The 21,841-nt window shown below is 38.9% G+C and overlaps 1 protein-coding gene across 9 annotated transcripts in view; it reads right to left on the bottom strand.

Moving 5' to 3' along the window:
* ARMC2 (armadillo repeat containing 2) overlaps positions 1-21,841 on the bottom strand; it is a 71,188-nt gene that overhangs the window by 943 nt on the left and 48,404 nt on the right. For all 9 annotated transcript variants that reach the window (XM_054822477.1, XM_054822474.1, XM_054822480.1 and 6 more), the window contains 5 exons: positions 11,449-11,770; positions 9,824-9,946; positions 7,812-7,925; positions 6,258-6,390; positions 3,812-3,969 (listed from right to left, as the gene is read on the bottom strand). In XM_054822477.1, the coding sequence (XP_054678452.1) occupies positions 3,812-3,969; positions 6,258-6,390; positions 7,812-7,925; positions 9,824-9,946; positions 11,449-11,770 (850 nt within the window). The remainder of the gene's footprint in view (positions 1-3,811; positions 3,970-6,257; positions 6,391-7,811; positions 7,926-9,823; positions 9,947-11,448; positions 11,771-21,841) is intronic.

Genomic DNA, 21,841 nt, shown 5'->3' with positions numbered 1-21,841 from the left:
GGCAAAGAAACAAACCCTTACAGAAAAAAGAAATCAGCCTGCAACCAGAAGCATACTCCTGAGTCAGGAATCTACAAACACAGCCAATAATGCTGAACAAATGCTTTCATACAGTCAAACAGAAGGATATCTGACAGCCTTTAGGCCATAAACGGACCTAAAATGAAGATACAACCCTGCACCCAATGAGCATGTGATTTGTCTATGTCTTAGACTGTGAAAGAGCACCAGGTTCACAATCTGTTAAGTAACTAACTCTGTAAGGGAGCTTACTGCACAGTCACAGCAGGTAAGAGACAACTCAGAGCTGAAGAGAAACTTCAGTTACCCACATTTTGAGTCAAACCGTGTAGAAGAGAGACGCTCAAACAGCAACTATTCCCATTTCAAAGAATGCCACGGTGCCTACGCAGAGCTGCAACAGCTATAGAGGAAGAGGTGCCATTACTCTTGCATGGAGATGGGCTCCATTTCATAGAAAGTTACTAGTAACTGCCAACAGTACTTGACTTCTATGTCACTACAGTGTTTCTAAATTACCAAAATTAAAGAGATGCTGATTGTGAGGTAGATTCCAAAGGGGTTCTGCATAAAGAGAAGATGGTATTTAGAGGCTTTCTGTAATAAAATAAAGAGGGGAAAAACTAGCCCATTCTTTCAAGAAGGAAGCCATGTCGTATCTCTGCAGGAAGGAACTCTGTAATCAGAGACAAAATCCAGCCTCAGACAACAGATCTATATTTGATGGTATCATGGGATAATTTAGGTTGGACAGGACCTCTGGAGCACAGCCACCGTAGATCAGGTTGCTCTGGTCCACGTACTGTTGAGTACTGAACATCTCCGAGGATGGAGATTCCATAGCCTTTCTGGGCAGCGTCTTCCCTGCCATGGTGAGAAATTCTTTTCCTAATATTTAATTGGAATTTTTCTTTTTGCAACTTGTGCCCATTAGTTCTTGTCCTGTCAATGGCACAGTAGTCTAACATATGCAAAATGAATGTCAGCAGCAGAGAAGTGAGAGACCCTGAAGAGAAAGATAAGGGATTATGGGGTTTGTTTTCAGGCAGAATTGCTTTGCCTACTCCTGAAATGATTTTTTTGCCCAAATGAACTATCTTCTAACACAGAGCAAGAGACATTTCTCCCTTTTAGCAGACAGCTGTGCCCCACCCCCCCACCCACCCCCGAAGTTGAATGTTTATGGAATCACTGAGATCGGGAATTCCAGCCTACAAGAACAAGGGTCAGAACCAGTTCAAAAGCTGAAGTGTTGAACCAAAACAGTAAATTTCCCAAAGCAGAATGTGAGTAACACTGGGGATCAGCGAGGATCAGTGTCGCACATGCAAGCTGTGCATCCTCAGATAATTTAATTTTCCCACAGCCCTCCTCAAAACTAGCAAAATTGGGTACTGGCCAAACAGCATACAAACTGGCTGGAAGCTCAGGAAGGAGACAAGCACACTGGGTCTACATACTATGGGGGAAGCTGAAAACTAGAGTACAGACTCTAGTCTGCAAGGGCTACCCATCCTTGTAACTCCAACAAGACAGGGGCCAGGAGCCCTAGAAGCTAGTATCACCATGCCATGTAAGAGTTCACGTGTACTGAGATTCCAAAATAACCTCCCTGAATTGATAGTGGAGGTAAAGGTGAGCAGAAGAAAAGTCTGCAAAAAGAGGGGGAGAAAGGAGATTTCACTGAATGACAAAATAGAAAAATATTCTCAAGACAGAGGCTCATCTCCACTGTGGCTCCTGAGGGAGCGGGGCAAGGCAAAGTTGCTGTCAGCGGCCTGGAAACACCAGCCTCCAGGAGCTCTGAGCCAATGAAGTGGCACGAAACTCAAGCTGAAAGAAGGCAAATGACTGCCATTGGAAAGCAGTGCTACTGCATCTCAGGCTGCTGGGATCAGGCAGGGAAAAAGAAAAACAAATGGCGCCTTTTGTCCAGCCTTTCTCAGGTCCTCCACTCCCTTTTGGCTCCTTCATAGCTTCTGTCATCTTGTGCCAGGTAGGGGAAAGAAAAATAAAGGGGAGGAGGCCAAGCACAGCAGGTGAAGTGAGGTGTCTGCTGTGCCATGCTCCACTCTGCTTCCTGAAGGCGTGCTGATGCCTAAGTACAGTCCACTGACTGTCGGCAGTTGCCTCTTGCTTCCTGAATGACAGAATCAGAGCAATGATGGTTCAAGGCTGTTACTGGATACAACGGGAGGAGGAAGATGTAGGACAATATTAACCAGCTGCTATTACTGAAAGTTGTTGGCTCTAACATGCAGAGAAACCAGATCCAATGAACAGGATGCGCTTTTTCTACAGCTACTCTTCTGACTATAGTGTGAAGAAAAACTAGGCTTCTGATTTAATTCTGACCTATTTTTAATTAATTGCCATTACAGTTCCATTGTAACTGCAATTGCAATCGTACCTGAACTTCCAGTTCACAAAATCTGTACTAGTTAATGAGAGTTCCAATTACTACCTAGCCAGGACTCTGCAGTCAAATTAACTGCTGGAATAAGCAGTGTTAAATTCAGAGGAAAAAATAAGTAAGAATTTTCCAAAACAAAGATATATATTCATTGCTGCATGCCAGAAAATTCAAGCACAATTGTGGCTGTAAAGTTTGCAGTTCTGTTGCAGAATGTTAAAAAGCGCACTAATGATCTTGAAACACTGTGTATTTTCAGATAAATAGATGGAATTACTACCCACATTACGATATGCTCTATCATAGCAAGGAATGTAATGCAAGGAATGATTACAACAATGAATAAGAGTAATTCTCCTGTAACTGGATAAAATCCCCACAAATTCACCCACTTTTCTGATTGTCTAAAAACAAAAGAGACCATGGGGATCTCACTTTCTATCTGGGTCTGACTAACATGCAGCCTTCTCCACAGCAAGTATACATCATTAGTAAATTTCCAATTAAAATAGTTAACGTTTGCTTCAATTTCATTTACATTTTAAAGATTTTTAGAAAGATAATTGCAAATGACCTACCCAAAATAAAATCAGAACCAAAGCAGTGCTCAGAAAATAAAAGAGGAAAATTAAATATAGTGACTATAGGACTATAACATAGCAATTAAACTCTGTAAAATTTGAAGCACACATAAATGTGCGGATGAACACATCCAATTGGGTCAGTGAATCAGAGTCTTAACATTCACTCACAGACACCTTCCAGCCTGTGTTTGGGGAGGAGCACACCCTCCCTAGCTTTAGGGAGCAGATGAGAAATTGTCAGGATGTTGTCCTTGCCCACAAGGAGATCGTGGTGAGAAAAGATAGGCGGCCAAGGGACTCGTCACAAGCAGCAAGCTCAGCCTGTTGCAGCACAGAGCCCTCCGACGCGGGGGAAAAGCCATATATATTCCCCAGACGGCCCGGTGTGTGCTGTGCAGTAACGAGGCGCATCAGAGCTGAGCCCTCGCTTCTGTCAACACCTGCAAGGACCTTTGAGGTCAGAAGGACCCACATCCAGAGAAAAGGATGTTTTGCACTGAAGGTCTTCGGGATAGTTGGCTCAAGCAGATAAACAGGCAGCTGGTGAAAAGCATTAGTGGCATGCTAACCAGACAAACTAGAGTGGGGAGTGACAGCGGCAAATGCCACCTTGGCAATCTGTAAGATCTGAGGGGATACGCTGAATGGCAATAGATCACTGTCCTGCTGATAGTCTATACCGAACAACCACTTAAAGCTGCATGACAGACTGCCCACCCAAACTAATACTGCTTTGATTTTGCTCCTTCTGTTTCTCTTATTAAGGGAAAGAGACCATGATCATGAATCTCACCTAAGAGTGATGTAAGCAGCACCAGCAACAAGTCGGTATCTTCTCCAAAGCATGAAGCTGCACTTGTGATATTTTCACTGTAGTTCCACAAGGTTTTGCATATCAAACAAGCCAGGTCCCAGTCAGACGGTCCAAAGTCTCGTAAACAGTCAACTAACCTGCCAGTATCAAACAAAAACAGTGTTTTGCTCCATGTAGTTTTCTCCTGAGCCCTTCAAAATCTAGGCAGTCTTGAAATGCATGCAGACTCCATGAAAGTTTGCAGGAAAATTCTACATTAATAAACTTAAGATGCTACTTTCTTCCTCAGTAACTTCCCCCGTTTCATTTAGTCTAGTTCCCTAAGGATGTGAACATGCCTTTTGTCTAGACATACGTGCGTATGCCTGCCTGCCTGCATCTGTCCATCCCCTGTAACTTTTTAACCCAACTGACCAATTTCAATCACATACATCACAACTGTAACCATCTCAGGCACACTAAAATGCCAACAAATTTCATGACAATCTGTGACTGTCCCAAATCTGTAGCTATGACTAGAAGTTGCAAAGTGAGCAAAATGTTATTAGGCACAAAGAATTCATCTGGAAAAGATGGTATGAATGCAGAAAAGGCTTCAGTCAGAACTTCCAGCTTATTACACATCAGAGGATCTGACCAGTAGACAAATCCAAAGGAATTCACTACTTCCATGACTCACAGAATTACCTCTTATGTTCAGTGAAGTCTGACTATTTTGCAGATCTCGCCCCTTCTTATATTTCCTCAGCCTGCATTCCCAATGCACTCCTCTCAGAAATTCCAGATTTATTAAGGACCATTAGGTTCTTGACCTTTCTTCTAATCTAACTTCCTTGCGGATACCAAACGCAGACTAGATCAAAAGCAGGACCCTGAAATTAAGCTATAACTCCTCTGCCTGCACCAGCTTACGTACAGTAACTACCCAGAGTTCCCATTACCAAACAGCAGTGTTCACAAGTCCTGGGTCAGCAGAAGTAAACATCATTTTTCACCTGCTGTCCCTAGTGACTTCTCTAATAGTAATTCTTCACTGCTGTTCTCTTCCTCAACCCTATGACCCCCTCTTTCCCTCACTTCTCTACTTCGCTGTGAGTTTTATAATCTGGTGATTAAAGGGAACATGGGATAGCTATTACATTCAGGTATGGCTGAAAACACCGGTAACTGAAAAGCAACCAAAAAGAGGTTTGCTTTTCCTCTGCTCTCTGAAGGCAGTCACTGTGGAAGACTGGGGGGCATGTAATGAAAAGCCAAAAGAGCTTGCCCTAATTTTTTGAAATTTAACTCTCTGATGAGACTAATTCCATGTTTTATTAGGGCCACTATATATTGGTACAATAACCTCATTTCTAAAATCCACGGAGCTGCTTTGGCACAGTCAGGATGACCTCCTTAACAATCACTTCCAAATTCTCTAGATTTATTCCATACTGTTACTGTTCTTCCTTCCTTCATCAAAAATTTTCAGAGTATAGAAAATTCTATATTCTATATGATTCTATATTCTATAGAATATTCCACATTCTATATATTAGAAATTCTATATAATAGAAATTTCTCACACTTATTATTCAGTTTGCCTGCAACTTGTTTTTATTCTTCTTTTTCAGCTTTGTATTTTGTAAGTTAACTAGAACATGGGAAGGAAGGATGAACAGACCATGCATTGTTTACATTGTATTAAAAAAGTAATTACATGACGTATGAACAGGAAAGCATTTCAAAGTTGGGCATATTGATTCATAAATGTGGGTTGTATCAACTGCTTTACAAGCATAGGAACATGATCTTTCATGTTACTCCAATTAAGCTGGATCCGCTATTATCTGAACATCAAAGCCACAAGTGTTGCATCCATAGTGGTTTTTCAACATCTAACATCACTTACAGCATAAGTGCCTTAAACTTGAACTCTCGGAGAGAGGAGTCTCAGGAGCTATTTATTCTTTGCTGAGCACAGCTACCTCAGATAGTTCTCCCTGCAGTACTAAGCAGTTACAAAAACTGCAAGAGACCGTGTGGGGTATCATAGTTCTTGAAGTAATCTTCACACTTAGAACAGATACATATTAATAGTGCCTATTTACTGTAGCCCACAGGAGGACTCAGTTAAGTCAGGCCTAAGCAACTATTTGCAAAGCCATGCCTTAGTTGCTTTGTTGCCTGGTACTCTCCTCTGCTGTGTGTATCAGGAGGATCTTTGAGAAATTATTCTGTGGTTCTCGGCTCTGCAGTAGGCTAAACCACTGTAAAGTTTTTGCAAAAAACACATGGAAGAATACGAAAGGCTTTTTCCTGAAGAACATTAGATGCTGAATATCTATTAAGTATGTATCCTTATTACAATAAAAAGAATCTGACTGAAACTCTTTGGCCAAACTACTGGAACTTCCCTTTTTCATAAGCATAATCAGGAACTTACTTTCCAATTCCTCCTTCTTCCATCAGAAGAGCTCGTTTGTTCTCATCTACTGTGAGATTGAGCAGAACTCCACAGGCAGAAAAACAGACATCTTGCTTCTTGGCATCAAGTAAAGCAATCACGAACTTGTATACTGGATTGTAAAGGAAATGATGTTACTGGGAAGATGGACTTATCATACAGGTGGCATTACAACATACTTATTAAACATGTATACTTTGAAAGCAGTCAAACGCAGGATATGCTACCCAAAAATTTAACCTTGTAGCATATTACTGCAACATTTATAGCATAGGTGTATGAGCCAGAGTAACAGTCACTATTACATCACGCTTGAACACCAACTTTCTTCAAAGCAACACATATAAAATTCTAATTATAAAAATACACCAAAGTCATGTGAAAATCTAATCAGAAGAGATTACATTCACCAAACTAATTTACAGCTGAATTCTTGAATGTATCACCCTCCTTTCAATCACACAGTAAGCAGAAACTGCTAGATTTGGCACTCAGAGAGGCAAGTTCTTACCTCTGTGAGCGGCAGGGTTGCCCTAGACTGCACCAAGTGCAGCTGGGATTGCTGCAGCCTGGGGCTCCTGCAGGAGACAGGCAAGAAGCAGACGCTGGACGTGCAGCATCTCGCAGCGCTTGCTGACGCCAAACTCAGTAGGCAGTGGAAGGCAACGCCAGCAAGGGAGTCAGCCTTGCCTAATGGAAAGGAAGCCTCTCCGCTCTTCCTGAGCTTGGCGCGCTGACACCACAGTCTCTCCAAGGTGGAAAATTCAGTCCTTTGACTGAGCACATCAGCAACCTTAGCTCCTAAATGTCAGTGCTCCCTCTGCAGATACCTGCTCCTCCAAAAGTGGTGATATGTCCACCCATGAAAGAAGAGATTGTATATTGTGGCATATCTTTGAGCACTGACAGGTAGATACAACAAATTCACAATGAACTGATGTTTAATTAAACCTATGACACACCTTCTGTGGATAGCAAGGAGTTGCCGTTTTTCCCAAAGCTCTTTAGACACCCAAAGCAAAACGACTTGAGAAGACTTGTATCCTACTTCACCCAGAGGCTAATAGGAGGTCTCTTTGGTGAGGTAGTCTAAAATCTTAAATGTATGTTACAAAGCACTAACAAGGTGTTGAATACGGGAATCAAAAACCTGTGATTATGAACCTAAATGAGAATTAAGTTGGATTTTCATTTTATATCATATGACTACTAACCTGTAGGATTTGAGAAACTGAAGGAGTGAAGGGACATTTCAAAATTATAATCTTTAGGAAAAGCGGAGTATTTGTAATATATACCTTTGTGAAGGCACACCATGGCACATTCTTCCTACTGCAATATTTCAATTTTAATGAAACTGAAATAAAATGGTGTTTATAATGACTACTACTGAATTCTAACATTTGCCTAATTTGCAAAACATCAGAGAAGATTACTTCTACCCTTTAACTGAGACAGCTTATTAACAATCTTTCTTTTTTAGAACTATGGACATTTAAAACCAGGACTCCCACAAATGCAAAAGTAACTCACTCTTCTTCTGTATGATGAAGTCACAGATCTCATGATACTGGGAAAGATTGCCAAAGACTCTGACAGCCTCCACAACTCCATCCATATTGTTGCTCATTAACAGCTTTAAAAGCACTGTTGGTTTGCAGAGAAATGACATAAAAACAATCACTTGTATATCACGAATATGTGCTTGGCTTTTTATCAATAAGTATCAGAACGCAAGCTGCAACAGCAATAAATGTAATAAATGGGAACAGTTATCTAACTGTCTGGTTGCAGTGAAGGGGGTGAGCAGATGGTAGAACAAGAGCTAAATTGTGTAGGGCTTTGAAGATGAGACAAAGAGCTCCAATATGGGGCTAAATGCAAAAGAACAGATGAGGAGTTACGAAGATAGCCTAAGCACAGTTGTAATAATGTAAAAATGCCAGTTTTGCTGTACAGTTTTGAGTGGGCTCATGTGAAAATCCAGGAAGACAAAGAAGAAAAAAATGTTGTAATATATATGAGAATTGATTTAGACGCTGAACAGATGGTCTTATGGTGGGATGTCTCCTAAAACTCAAATTATTTTCTGACATTAGGTTTATTTTCTCTCAGTGCTGCTATAACAAGCAAACACACTTTCTCTGAACAGCAACTTAATATTGCCCCTGATCAGAAGCGTTTACTTGCTTGCTACATTCCTGCTTAGCCATTTCACATATGATTAGCATGTAACTTCAGCAGATAGAGTGAGACCTTCAGCATTTCCTAGGAAGAGCTACTATCACCTAGGTCTTTGGTCCACAGCAAAGGAGTAATGTTACAGAAGTTACATCGTATCAGTCTTCTGTGAGTATGAAGTGAACAACTGAAATCAGTCCATCATATAAAGGACTCAAGTCAGTGAACCCTTAACACTTCTACCACAGAAAAGTGAGAGGGAAAAAAATATAGAAAAGAGGTTGGCTTCATTCCCATTACTTCCATCTTTGAATGTTGCAATACTGTTACAATACATGCCTTAAAAAGATATCTAAAATCATTATTTTTTGTCTTTGGGATTCACCATTTGTATCAAACAGCAAGTATTCTCAAAATGTCTCCTGGAGGAGGAAGCCTGCTGGTCTTCCATCAAAAGCTTTTCTCTCTCCTCAGTTCAGAGAGAGGAAAGGTGATAGGACTGATTCCATATGCTCACAATAAAAACGGAAGAGGGAGAGCAAATGGGAGAGGCAGAGAAGTCATTTGTTTCCGTATTTCTCTGACTAGCAATAAGAGACAGCTGGCTTATGGGGGATAAAATGACTTGTGACAGAACAGCAGAACTGTTACCTAGACAGAAAATTATGTCTACCAGTCAGGGCACTAGGCTGACAGTCAGAATATTTTTACCTACTCCTCATTCTACCTGTTGTGCAAACTTCAGGCTCCGTCTCTCCCCCATGTCTTGTCTAGAGACCAAAACATACAAGATACAGACTTTCTACCTTTTCTATAACATTAACTCAGTGAGTCCCAGAATGCAGATGCAGTTCTTACACATCACTAAAATATGACTATTGTCCATACTGTCAGAGGAGAGTGAATCACATGACTCCTATACTAGCAATGGATTTATAAGCCAGAAACAGACATAAATCAGATTTTGCACATCTAGAAGGTACTAAGAAAAAACAAACAAACAACCTTTTTACCATACTCTGATTAGAAGTAAAAAGCAACATTATTATTGTGGTTCAGGCATGTGGATTTTGGGCAAGTATAGCAAAAATTGCTAAACAGAAAACAATATGGCAAATTCATTTGGGGAGGAAAAGAAGGGGGTTTGTCAACAACTTAACTATTTTCACACAAGTCACAGAATTATGTTCCAAAAGAATGAGAAATCCCTATGGGAAGAATTTAGCCCTATGAACTTTATATTCCTGCAATATGATACAACAAAACACCATCAGTGTCTTTATTTTCTGTAGTGTCAAAATACAGCATCAGTAACTTCCACTTTCAAAAAGCTATACAAAAACTACTAGTTTAAAAGTCCTTACTTTCAGCAATGTGTAGCTTCCTGTCTTGAACAGCAGAACTTTTCACTTTGTAGTAGGATAAATTGTTGATTGTTGTTGCAGCATTGATGACCAACTCCTCACAGTCATCAACTGACTTGTATTCTGATAGTAAAAAAACCAAAACAACATATGCATATGTAGATACACACACGCACAGGAGTCTAACTTAGCAGTGCATTATAGCTCAGAAGCAAACAATCATAGTTTACATGGCCACTGTTAGAGACAACTCTTTCAGTAAAATGGCAGACGCTAACAGGAACAGCTGATCCAAAAATGGCAATACAAAGTCACTCTTTCCAACTCTTCATCTACAGAAGTCACTGTGACTAAGGCAACATGGTTTAAAATCTAGTTAGTTAAGACATATTACAGATCCTATTTGCTGTTTTAAGATGGAACTGAGGAGAATCCACATGCACAAATAAGCCTGTGTGATAGACATGGGGAAATACCAAGGACTATTATACTGACATGTCAGGTACTACGACAAATTGGAAAGGAAAAAAAAAAAAAAGACTTCAACAATATTTGAAACATTCTCTCTCTTAGAGTTCCTGACAGAATGTTAACCAACGTCAAACTACACCAAGAAGTCTGAAAGTTGTGTATAGCAATTTATCTGAGGTTTCTGGCCTGAGAAACTAAGGGTGAAGGAAATAAGTTCATAGGGAGAGAGAACATTTTGCAGTAAACTAACTCCCCTCAGGAAGAAGGGAGAGTGGCAGAGAGAAGCTTTGAGGCTTTAAAGCACTTACACAACAATTAAGACAGTTCCAACTGAGGAAGCTCCTACAGGGATTAGGGCAGAATGGATGAAGTTGTGAAGGCTGGTGGGTAAGATTGGTAAACTAGCACATAATCAGGTTGATTGTCTTTACGCAATATTTAAAGTTCTCATCACACACTAAAATATACTGAGTTCTCTGAGATGTATCTTGTCACTGCTGAACTCTGTTACGGGGAGAACAGACTGCCCAGTCCTAGCCTATAATTAGATTTACAAAGGGATCAGCAAGTGGAAAAGGAACTGCAGTCCTAAACCTCTCTTTGGAGGGAAAGGGACACTACTTTCCACCTGAAAGAAATAAAGGTTGAAAATCTGAAAGAGAAAAAAAAAGGGGGGGGGGGGAATTTTTCAAGGAGGCTGAAAGTTATGAGTGCAGGGAACAAAAAGAATACTTAATCCAGAACAGTCACAAAACCTGCAAACCTTAAAAAAACCCCACCACCAAACACATGTATATAGCACCTGATAAGAACAGGCTTTCCTTACATATGCACTCTCGGTGAGTTCTATTTAAAATAAAATGTGTTTCCTTATCCTTAACGATCATATCTGCAAATCTTACCACTGAATGAAACACTTCTACAACGTCTTCCCCCAGACACTGAAATGTCAGTACCAAAGCAGCAATGCTTCCACTGTGTCAAACAGGCTTTCTACATAAAACAGGTTATGCATATCAGCAGATTTACTTTGTTATTTTAGAAACAGAACCAATTTAGTTATGGTTCAACCTAGATAAGAAGGTCAAGTAGAAAAAGTTTAAACTGTCCTTACAGACTGAACAAAGATAACACACACAACATAATTTTATTACCTAGTACTGTAACAAGTAATTCCACAACACGATGGGCAGCTGCCAGAGCTGCTCCTACACTGGGATGAATGGAGAGATTGGCCAGCACTCTTATCAGTTTTATCAGAACATCTTCTGTTTCTGAAGGATGCTTTGGGTGGGTTTTTTCTTCCCCTTCTCTTTCATGGTACCATTTCTGTGCATTCAAATCAAGTTCATGGTAGGTTTGGAATAACGATATCAAAGTGTTAACACTTCCTTTTTCTTTAAAAAATTGCTCACGGGCTTGGTTATTCTCTTCTGTTAAATTACCAAGAATGAAGATGATACGGATAACCAAATCCTGCAATAAAATAAATAAACCATATTACACAGAAAACATCAGAAGCTATTAGCTGCTTGAAAAGAAGATAATACTTAAATTGCTTCACAATTCAGTTAATAGCAGGTCCAGAACAACCGAAGGAATGCCAAATATAACAACTAGAAGTAATTTTTTATGCCACTATTTTTTCATAACCCAGTTTACAGAAGAAATCAAAAACATCTAACAGAACTATTATAGCATTGGGGTAATTACTAATGGGATATACTTAGTATAGGTCATCTATTTTTACCAAGCCCACAGTAATCTTAAAACATCTTAAAACAGCACTTTATATAACTAGAATAATCATATGGGCCAGAGCTTACTAATCTTTCAAGTAAGCCAATGTCAGTTGTGATGGCCAAAGACCACCACCCTCCCTTCTTCTCGAGGCCTGCTAACTATTGTAGAGGTTAAACTACTACCCTTGATTTGTTACTGTTAAATCCATGGTAGCTCTTACTCATTTCCTTGTTAAGTCCAATTGCTTACAGATAGCTGAATTATTTGTTCCAGATTTTTACCAGAAATGTAATCTAAATTGACAGGTCTGTTATTCCCCAAATTCCTCCATTTTCTCCTTTTAAAGACATGTGCCCTACAACCTTGAAATCCTACATAATTTTTCAAGAATCCCAGAGACATTACCCCTTTCTGTCCTTTTGTAAGCAACAAAGGGTAAATTTCATCAGGCCTAGCTGGTCTGAAGACACTTAAATATTCTCCACCTCATTTTTTAGTGATAAAAGAACTCAGGATGGAGTAGAGATTAATCATTTGATCATACTTAACCCTTTCAGAAAAAGAAGCAAAAAAAGGCATCCCACACTTCACTACTCACAGTGCCATCTGTCAATAATTCTCATCTTCTGAACACTGCAGCAATTATTTCCTTATTGTCTTCTCCCCATTAATGTACTATAGAAAGTTTTCTTGGTTTTTTAATGTCCCTTTCTAGTTGCATCTCATTTAGTGCCTTGTTTTCTTCTGATTTTAATTTTACGTGTTCTTGCTACCCTTTTATTCTTATCATTGCCAAATGAGACCTACTTTCTATGTTTACACAGTATCTTGACATCTCATGATTTAACCAAGTTGCTCTCTTAAAGCACTTCCTATCCCTGCTCTTCAGTGGAACACAGAATTATATCTCTTGTTGCTTCATTTTGGTAATACTGAGACACAGCCTTTTTTTTACAAGACTAGTGGATATTAATCAAATGGCATTCAACAACATCTTTTTCGTACCCACCTGTATGGAAGAAGGAAAAAAAAAAAAATCTGAAAGTCTGAACTAACCCAAGTATAAATTCATGAAAACATTTCCCTCTGTCACTTGCATCAAATCCTAGTAATTTCTCAAAAGAAATGTCCACAGCTTTATCTTAATGGTACAGTTAAAGTAACAGCATTTCTTCAAGTACAGCACAGCCATCTACCCTTAGCTGCTAAACTGCTGTACATGCACTAACCATTTTGCTAAACAAGTTACATGGTGTTTTTCTTCAAATATAATAGTTATATTCACAGATATTCTAATCCTCCATGGTATTAATAATGTGGTTAACCAGGCACAGTCCAACTTGGTAAAGTATACATCCTAATACTAAAGAAAAAAGACGTGTAAGCAGTGAATCCTTTGTTCATACATGCCTTCATCAGTAAGTTTCAGGTCTTAAGCCTCTGCCACAGGACATTGCTAACAACATCCTCTTAGGGTCAAGAAGAAGAATGCTATTCCTGAATAGGAGAAGCAGGCAGTCCCCTAAGTGAGGAATAGGTTCTCGCATCCATCTATTTAATATGATCACTCCATAGCACCCACTTCCACTTTTTTTTTTTTTTTAACTAGGCATCATATTTCTATTATAGCATCTAAATGTCATCAAGACAAATTTTTATGAAGATTCTTACTGACTAACCACTAACAGCTTTCACCTTTGCTGGCACAACCCCCAATTCACAGCGGCTGTAAGAATTTGAAACAAACAACTGATGAATCAGAAGACAGAAATGAAAAAAGCAGGCAGTCTAGTTTGACTCGTTTATTTTGACCAAAATTAGAAAGTCAATACAGTATCAGCCCAGCAACAGCTCTACCCAATCAGAAAACAGACAAACAGGTACCGTACAGCAATCAACTGATATTTTGAGAAGTGTGATCTCAACTGTGCTTTCCACCTACAGGCTAGCAAAACAAACTTATAAAATACTTCTTTTTAGCAAAGCACATCCGGTTTTAATAGCATATTACCGAAGTTTCGTTATCTTCCAATGAAAATTTAACTAGCAGAGTCAAAGAGAAAAGCTGATACAATTTGTCCCAAGTAGTATAATACTAAAGGGTTCATATTATTTTTGGCTATATGTTTTTAAAGTGTTCATGGGGTAAGCACTGCAAGAGTAAGAAATACCAGCTTAGAATTGCTGTGTAAAGAAATACACGTAAAGATGAATGGCATTTTGAAACTGCTTGCAAGACTAAACCTGTACAAGGCCCATGGGCCCTTCTGTATATAACAAGAAAACCCAGTATAATAAATGACATTATTATGCATCTCCAAATGTTTGGAGTATTAACTGCATATGGAATTTCAGACATTCTTGAACACTTACAGCAAAATTACTTATTAATCATTTATCAGATTAATTTATATAATATGGAGGTTTTAACATGTATAGCACTAAAGACAAATTAGATTAGAGATAGGAATTACACTCAGTTATTTAATGTTTTTATAACAAGGCATTCATGTGAGACATGCTGTCCACAAAGTGTACCCAAACCTGATTGGAAGGTTATGTATGAGACCACACAGCTTCACTTACACAAAGTTGAAGAAACATGTCAAAAAAAGCTCAAGAAGAAGAACTGATTTTCTTGTTTCCAATCTATGAAGAAACTGATTTTTTTTTTTAAAGTGGTAATGGCACCACATACTCCACTAGCATTTAACCCTTATTTTTCTGACAACCAGAACCATAATTGTTTGATCACTGATAGGAAAGATTTCTTTGCTCATGTACTTCTAAAAATCTATTCCTTGCACTGCCCTAGTAGCAAAGGTACCCAATGTACTTGCTGAGTCACAGAACTTGACAGCAGTTTATCTTGGCAATTAAAACATACCTGCCCTTTAGTGTACAGCATGATGAACAGAGGTACAAATAGCATAGGTTTACTTATCAGTAAGAAAGGAAAACTGATTAGATCAGTAATTTCTAGCTAAAACAAGATAAATAAGGAAGAGGATTCCATTCTAGAGTTTGTACGCATTGGCCAAGTACCTGTTGTTAATCTATTGGGTATCTGGATCCTTACAAGGAAAGGGGTAGTATGAAAAAAAAATTCAGATGTCAGCAGCTGCGTTCTGATTGAATCTCCAGCTGTAAATGAAATGTGCTTTCCATGTTACACAAACTTCCATGGAGGCAGTCAAAATTCTACCACCTGCCCAGCAGTATGAACTGTTTCTAGGGTTCATTCAAATCTAATTTACACTTCATTTCCAAATTTGTATTTCTGCTTTATTATGTACCTCAGAAAGAAAACGTAAGACTTTTATTTGCAGGGTCTGATAGTCTACTTATAGACAAAGTAACAGTAGTTATGCCATCCTGGAGCTAATCTCTTCCAAACACAGTAAGGATTCATCTTGAAGTGACATGCTGGCTGTGAAAATTCCTGGTCAAACCCAGAAATAACAACTGACCCAAAACGAAACTTGATGTAAGGAAGAACAAATGAGGGGGGTGGGGGAGAATACCCTGGAAGCAGCAAAAGCAAATGAAGAAGTTCTTGACTGAGGGACCTGAAATAAGGAGCAGAAAGGAGAAGCTTTGTCACAGTGACAGCAGGGAGCACTTTGTTAGTAAAGAGGGAACCTCGTTCCCCTGCAAATACGAATGTATTGGAGAAGGAGAGGCCATTAGAAGCATGTGTTTGTATTTCTGTGTATCATACACCACAGGACCCTACCCAATAGTTTCTACACCTGAAAATCTGATCTGTTCAGGTAAACTTTTCAGAAAAGGGTTCATTTGCACTTAGCAATGAAGAACTCGTGTCCTTAGGTTTGTTTGTGGAGATCTGGTAAAGGTGACAAAGAAAAGCAAGCACATTGTCACCAGAACAACATTTGATGACAAGCAGTATACACTCTCTAACAAACAACATTTCAGAAATCATGAATTAAAAAAAGCTGAAAACCACATCCCCAATGGTATTGCTCCAGTCATTACTGATCTCCCTGGTTAAAATCTTTTTTCTTATTACTAGTTTAAATTTGTACAGCTTCAGCCACTATTTCTTACTATCTCTTTTTTCCTAGATTAACGGATTGTCTACTAACAGAAATGTCTTCCTTATGCAGATTCTATTAATAGGCAACTTCCTAATGGTCTGACCTTTGTCATTGATAAATTAATTTGCTTAATCTTGGGTTGGTTTTTTTAGCTCTAATAATTCTTTTAGCTCTTTTCAGAGCAGTTCCCAAGCTTTCAGCATCTTTTGTAGAAGTGAATACCAAAAATAAGGCAAAGTATTTCAGCGACAGTTTCTGTCACACCAAGCAGTAATACCTTCTTATTATTCTTATTTGATATTCTAACATTTACCTATCTAGTAATTACATTCACTCTCTTGTACCTTTTGATACACCAGAACAGCAGGTTTCTATATGATATATGCTAATGACAGCTGGTTGACTACAAACTTTGAGCTCTACATTCCTGATGATTTTATATTCAGAGTACACATCACATATTCTGCACTTTCCTTACCACTTTTGCCTTTTCTTTCAGACAAAAAAAAAATCACAACCAAAGTATTAGGAAGATGCAAATACACTATCAGCTCAGCATGCTGTCAGAAATCATACTGTAGGGAAAGGGTGACCTTCTGTGGTTATTCAGATTTATCAGCAGGGAAATTCCTTCAGAGCTGTCAGAATATTTATCCTAAACCAGATACTTCCTTCTTGAAAAAAAATGTTAACGCAGAGAGAATGAACAATCAGTTATGAATATGCATGTGCACACACAAAACACAGGAGAAAAATCTTATGTTTTGGTTCTTTAATGGTCAATTGCTATATCCCTTTCATAGCTTTTTTTAAATTGTCCAAGGCACTGTTATACTGTTGGGCTAGAGGGAGAAGGAATACAACTTAAAATATGTATTTGTAAACATAGGAGAAAAGAACCACATGATCTATGTAAGTTCTTAGTAGGATTACCTTGACAAGCATTTCAGCAGAAGTGGTGGCATAAACAGCACCCTTTCCATTCACAGTTTGGCTCCTCTCCCATATTTATTATACAGTCCCAAGGAACTACTTGTGTGGCTGTTCAGCAAACTAGACTGGGAAGCAATGCAGGTAATAACCCAACAAAGGACTGGGGTTCTTTTTTTTTTTCAGTTTTAAGGTTATTGGAAGCTGGATCAATTTTGTGACCTGATGCATCATGCAGTCACACAAACAGCTGTCCTCAGCCCACGTGAGGGATGGCACAGAGGGGAAGAGTGAGTAACTGACACACAAAGAACACTTCTGTCAGCACTTATGACCATTTCTTTAGAGGCAAGCTATAGATACAGAAACACACCACCACCCGCAATAAAAATAATAATAACAAAAAAAAATCTTCCGTATGTCACAAGACTATGATGTCACTGAGCAGAGCATCAATAATACTCTCAAAGCATTTGCAGCATTAGACTCTATTGTTAAAAGCCTGTGGTTGCTTTGGGGTATGACATGACATGTTATGGGACTGACAGAAACAGACAGATAGGGAGTTCCTGGGAGCACATCACAGAATTCTCCATAAGCCAGCCAAAAAAACAGCCAGGAAAGCCAGTCACAGCATACAGATAAGCCTTCACCTAATAAATAAAGCCAGAAACAAAGTGGAGAAATTCTCTGCATTTACAGGCCCCATCAGTGACAACCTTCCCCACTGCAGCAATCCTAAGAGCAAAAAGGACATCCAATGGCCCTAAAAATGAGTCTTTTTCTTCGAGGGAGACAAGAAAAAGTCTCACAAGCAGAAGCCTGCTTGCTCACAGAAGAGTATAAACTGATTTGGGACCTGCTACCTGGGTATGAAATGCATTTGGGAAGAAAGCTGGGCAGATCCAGGCACAGTGAACTCGATAAATGTGGACATGTCCTTAGATAGGATGACAAGGCAACATCAGTCTATTCTTCATTTAATAAATTCTTTCTGACAAACTGATCGTTAAATTAAACAGGTAAAGCAGCATGGAAATTATAATCGTAAATTAGTGCAGTTCTGCTAGCTGATGCAAGAGATGCAAAAATAACAGCAAATCTTTTCAAACATATCAGGACCAGAAAGTTTGCCAGAATCTGCAGAACTGATTGATGATCAGGATAAACCAGGAGCATTCAGAGAAGAAAATGTCATTGCACAGAAGCTAAGTGAGTTCTTTGCATTGATTCGTGCCCACTGTGAAAGCAACTGGGGAGATCTCAATACTATAGCCTTCTCTAGGGAAGGCTCATCAGAGAATCTGTCCAAAACTGAAGTGACAGCAAACAATTTTAAGGAACAGACTGACAAAACAAATAGTAACAAATCACCCCAACTGGATAATCACCCAACAGTTCTAAAAGAACTAATTCATTAAATAGCTTAATTATGAACAGTGATGTGCAACCTCTCAAAACTGCATTGATGCCTAAGGACTGGAAGGGTAACAAACGTGAAATCTATTACTAGAAAAAGATCCAAATGAGATTCAGGTCTGGTGTCTGTACCAGACAAATTAGAAGAAATTATAAAAAAGAACAATAAAATGAATGGACAGTCAGATAAATGCAAGCAGCTTTAAGACTCCTAAGTCCTGACTTATGCAATTCTTGAGTTCTTTGAAGGGATCAACAAACGTGTAAAGGAGACCCATCTGCTATCACCCATGTGGCTTTCCAGGAGACTTTTGACAAAGTCATTCACCAAAATCCTAGTGAAACTAAGCAGTCATGCTGTAAGGGAGAATGTCCTGGTATATACATAAATGATTAGAGGATGGACAACAGAGTAAATCAGCAGTTCCTGCAAGGGTGGAAGATGACCAGTGGAGTTCCACACAGAAGTGTCAGGACCTGTTGCATTCAACTTGTCCACAAATGTCCTGGTAAAGTGGGTGACAGCAACGATATGGAAGAGTTTGCTGACAACACTAAGATATTCAAAGTAGCAAAGATGAAGGCTGACTGAAGAGCAGAAAAAGGATTTGTAGGCGACTGGTAATAAAATAGCAGACAAATTTTAAATGCAGATAAACATGAAATGATGCATGTGGAAAAACACAGAACAGTCATACTTTCACGTATAAAATTACAGCCTTTGATCTAACCATAACCACTTGGAGAACAATCTTGGGGTTAATGACAGATTCCTCATGGGAGTTTGATGCTTACAGGAGGTCAAGAAAGCAAATAAAATGTGGGCAATTCCTGGGAAATAAACTTAGGCAGGCATGCAAATCTATGATATGGCACATCTTAACTGCCATGTTCTGGTTTCCTCATCTCAAAAAAAGATACAGGACACAAGACTGTAAAAAGTTCTGAGAAAAGCAACACCAATGCACAATGGTATGGAATAGCCTCTATATCAGAAAGGACCAAGTAAGCAAGGACTATTCAGCCTGGAAAAGAGATAACTCAAAGAGGATATGATAAAGGTCTATAAAGTCAGAAGTGGTGTGAAATGAATGACTAGGAATCAAATATTCACTGACTTTTCAAAATAAGAGCCGGAGGGAATCAAATAAGGATAGTAAAGGCCAAATTCAAAACAAGCAAAAGGAATTATTTGTGCAATGGGTGGTTGCTATGGCAACTCCTTGCCAATGGATATTTAAGATGTTAGAAGTTTATATGGGGTAGAGGGCAGTCTAGAATTTCATGGAAAAGAAGTCCACTGAGGTTTATTTCATACACAGAGAGCCACAGCTGGCTGAGGACATTTCCAAACTGGAAAGAGCTGGAGGTTTGGTAAGTGTACACAGGAAGTATTGTATATGCTTGCTCTGTTTTTACTGTTCTCTAGGCATCTGATTTCCACCGCTGCCAAGTACAGATAGTAGGCTGGATGAACCTTTCATGTGACCCAATGGGATTATTCTTTTGCTGAATAGACAATTGCTGCATCCAGTGATGTCAGACACTTAACAAGTATTTCCTAATTTAAAAAGTAGGCTACACTAAAGTATAAAGGGACTTTTCTATACAATAGGCACAAGATTCCTTCAACATAAATTTTAGTATCACACACTGTGTTTGTGCACTTAAGATTGAAAATAGATTCCTAATTGTACACTGATAAAAGATTACATGGAAGTTGGCAGGGTCCCAAAAGGCCACCTAAGCTCAGGTAGTGTCTGACATACTGATAAAAGCTACTGCCCTATTTAGGCAATCTCACTGTTCCAAAAGCATGGCTGCCTCCTGACTTATGACATTAACCATAGCCTGAGAAATTCATCCTTTATATAGCTTCACTGAAAAGCTCAGAGATGATAATGATCTGGGAGAGGGGAACAGCACCTTGTTAAATATTTCTGGAGATGGGCAAAGGACTACAATACTGACTGGACACGGAAGCATGCAAAGTTCATTCTGCAAGGTAGAGGCTCTACAAGAACACTTCTGAGAGGTTTGATGGCATCTGGCAGCCACCAAGGACTTTTTCGTTACTCCACACAAGTTAGCTCTGAAACCAACCACAGGTGAAGTCCAACAGAACACGTACTTCAGATGCCCAGAAAAGCACTGCTGAATTCCCCAATCCTACCTTGCAGATACAGCTTTTCCAATCTTCTGTACTCCTCTCCTTACCTAAGCCTATGACACATGGAATTTAACAAGTCTTGCCAACTCAATTTCCCCAAAGGTCTCTCTCATAGAGTTAAATTACTACTTTCCCATTCCTTCTGACTCTTTTATCCAAGAGAGAAAATGAGCTGAAAAAAAAAAGAAAGAGCTGAAACTGCAGTGTGGTGAGAAGAACAGACAGTATTTGGGTGGCAGCTGTGGAATTCAGTGTGTGGTGCAGGAGCAAGTCATTAATCCTATTTCCAGTGCTCACATTTTTATTTTCACAATATTTAATGCTTATTTTAAAAGTCACAGTTATGAAAGCCTTGAGAAAGTCTGAATGCTCATTTTCTTTTAGTTTTTTCCCCAGTATGTTTCTAGCTGCCATGATTGCCAGTAAAAAAACCCTGACCCCACAAACTTTGCAACCTGAAAATTCAGAAAACACACACACTTCTTAACATAGCAGTTCTCAGTCCTGAGGATTTTTAATGCTTTGAGTTAATAGTACTGATTTATCCACCTCTTTGCTGCTTCTTCCCACAGCAGACAATTTTACTCACATTGCTGTTACTTGTTTTCTTTTCAACACATACCAACTCATGCTATAACTCACTAGCTGTCAGCATTTTAAAAGAAAGATTAGCAGTGCCAACTACACCTCAGGAAAAACATTTGCACTCCTCACAGCTCAAGTGTTTATTATATACTACAGAAAAAGTGGTGCATCACATTATCCATGTCCCTCTTCTTGTTTCTGCAGGGCTTCACTAAGCTGACAACTGACTGTCGCATGCTTGTTTAAAAAATAAGTACGAAATAATTATTCTGAAGACACTGCATATATAATCATCACAACATAATAACTAAGTTTTAATACACAAGCTACTTCTTTGCTAATTTGTATTTTGATAAAACAACTGACAGTTTAACACAAAAAGCAATGCTGATCTAGTGAAGAAAGATATATTTTAGGACCACTTAATAAAGTAGACAAATGAGAAGTTAAATTCTGAACACTACCTGGCAACAACCAATTTGAATTTATGTATGAGCCTGCAATTCATTATGACACAAAGCTATTATCTCAGGAGCCTAGAAAAGTTCCCCTTAGAATTTCAGATGAAGATTGAGAGGAAGATGTTACTCAATTTAAACTCCTTATTCCCAGTCCCATTATTTGTTGAGTTTTTAATAC

Source organism: Grus americana, chromosome 3 (genome assembly GCF_028858705.1).
Source record: "Grus americana isolate bGruAme1 chromosome 3, bGruAme1.mat, whole genome shotgun sequence".
Classification (NCBI taxonomy): domain Eukaryota; kingdom Metazoa; phylum Chordata; class Aves; order Gruiformes; family Gruidae; genus Grus; species Grus americana.
Note: the sequence above shows the minus strand (reverse complement) of the source record. Positions and strands in the feature narration are given on the sequence as shown.